Here is a 2,361-nt window from a genome sequence, read left to right on the forward strand (position 1 = left end):
TTTCCCACATCATTATTTTCTCATTAGTCAAATATTTGCTTTTAAAATTACGACAATACAATTCTAGGCCACGGAACAGTTTTTACTCTATGTGTAGAGTAACGTGACACCGTGAACCAAAATCCCCCTAACGTCTGGCTGGCGGCATGTGCCTCTGAACTGGGGATTAAGTTATAACTGCCAAACCACAACAAACAAATCGACCATAATCAGACACCATCATTGAATGGAAATCCATTCAAACATCAAAGCACTGTCAACGTCCTCAGTCAAAGTAAATCTCATTGGCTAACATGTAGAAAATAGGCTATATAAATAGAAGCAGCGGATCACATGCTAAATTAAGCATTAGCCTATCCTATCTATCTATCTTACTTGATTTACCTTGTTCGTAAACTGCGAACGCCACTGATTTGGAATTCATTCAAGTATATTCTTAATCATTAAAAATTAAGAATACTGTTACTGGTCTATTTACAGAGTTGTTGAGCTGATCTCTCGATACTTTCCGACAGTCTTACCTGGTGAACTCCACACCCAGACTAGCGTCAGTAGCGCTCCGAGTCTCCCAGCGCACAGCGTCTCCATGACAAAACATGTACCGTCTCCTCAAGCCACAGGACCAGCTGCAGCCAGGTAATGTCTGGATATACCTGCAAAGTTCGTGCTGCTCAAGAAGACGCGTCGATGCAGGACTACCCGGCTATATTGTTCTCTGGTCTCTGGTATCTGCAAAATAACGGCTAACCGTAGAACTTTGTTAGCAAGCCGAAGTAAAAAACAGGTTACTATCCAAGTTCCTCGGTCGTCCCCATGCCTCTCGTGATCGATAGCGCACGGTCGTCAATCAAGATGTCTTTGAAAGCCAATTCAACTAGACTTCAGCTGAATTACGACATTTAAAACCATGTGGTATTTCAAGTCTGTCACGGAATGGCGAACGGAACACTTCTGCTATCTTTCGGACATAGTGCTCCCATGTAGCGATGGCGTGTCGCGGATTCGCGCTCCTGCACCTGCGAGAGCCGCGCGCGGTGGAGATGATGACACGCCTCTACTTTCCAACAGGTGATTCGCTCGCTGCTCTCACAGCACACCACGCGCGCCACTAGATTTTCCTCAGACTAAGTGGCGATAAATCCTGTCTCACACACAACCCTTCGAACAAATTCGCATGCGAAAATATTCATGTCAGCAGCTACTAGATCAGAATGCCACATTACCCTTCATCCTTTGTATTAGTGTCATGACGCTGTAACCTAATGGCATCGCCTAAACCTCGGGTCACGTACTGGTTGCTCCCCTTAATGTGGCGCATCTGTGATTTCTCATGTGTCCCATTTCCCCCCATTTTTTCACAGCTCAAGGCACACATTCAAGAAAAACACCCAATGATAATAATAATAGCCTATAATAATAATAATGATAATAATAGTAATAATAATAATAATAATCACCATCATTATCATAATAATCATAGGCCTAATAATATGAAATAATTATGCTCCATGATGCAATGGAAACAACACAAATGGGCCTACTTAGACAACCTCATTTCTTCAAATTAGACATTTACCTGGTAAACACAGTGACAGTGCAGAATAACTATCTGGCTTAAAGGAGGCATGGATGCTTTTTATGTCAGACTGGCAGTTAAGCAAATCTGCCTCAGTTCGTAAATGCGATGTGGTGTAAAATATTAATGTCGGTGGCTGGCGTGTCATCCTGTTAGCAGGGAGGAGAGGGTCTGAGGCGGAAAAGTCTGCCCTGTCTGGGTTTTTAGCCTCACTCTGAGTCTGACCCTCGCGAACTGGTGACAGACACGGCCCATCCTGGGAGTTCCCAAGCAGGCCAGATTGATTGCAGGGAACCAGGACAATGGGTTAATAATTGACTTGCAGTGATTTGAATATTTTATGCCTCAGTAGCCTATATTCGGCCCTGTTTTGCCCTCTTTTTCAGCATTGTGTGCCAAACGTGTCCGATCTCAAAGCAGCACTGGTCTGCTTCTCCCAATGCATCTTTTTTCTTCTTTTTTTTAATGTGCAGGTGCCACACAGGGAGCCACTGAAGCGGACTCACTTGCCTGGCGAGGAAAACTGACTGTGAGGTAAATAGGGACGTTATTACCACAGCTCCCCTCTCCATCACCCCCGGCTGCGCTAAAAGCCTCCTCGCCGGCCGCTCTCACTCTCATGCCGAGGACCATATTGTGGCCCCTCCAGCGCAAAGCCCTGAAGTGATCGCCGTCCGCAAAGGCGACAAAATCCGATTCCGATGGGCGGATTGAATAATTCATCTCCTCTCTTGGATCCAGAGAGTGGCACAGCGAAAGAGCGCACCGCCTGCAAAATCGCAGCC

At 45.5% G+C, this 2,361-nt stretch overlaps 1 protein-coding gene across 1 annotated transcript in view; it reads right to left on the reverse strand.

Moving 5' to 3' along the window:
• Positions 1-785, reverse strand: part of esamb (endothelial cell adhesion molecule b) — a 48,840-nt gene extending 48,055 nt beyond the window's left edge. The window contains exon 1 of the mRNA XM_062521302.1: positions 522-785. Coding sequence (XP_062377286.1) covers positions 522-588 — 67 coding nt within the window. The 5' untranslated portion in view covers positions 589-785. The remainder of the gene's footprint in view (positions 1-521) is intronic.
• Positions 786-2,361: the final 1,576 nt, after the last annotated feature.

This window comes from Sardina pilchardus, chromosome 19, assembly GCF_963854185.1.
Source record: "Sardina pilchardus chromosome 19, fSarPil1.1, whole genome shotgun sequence".
NCBI classification, from domain to species: Eukaryota; Metazoa; Chordata; class Actinopteri; order Clupeiformes; family Clupeidae; genus Sardina; species Sardina pilchardus.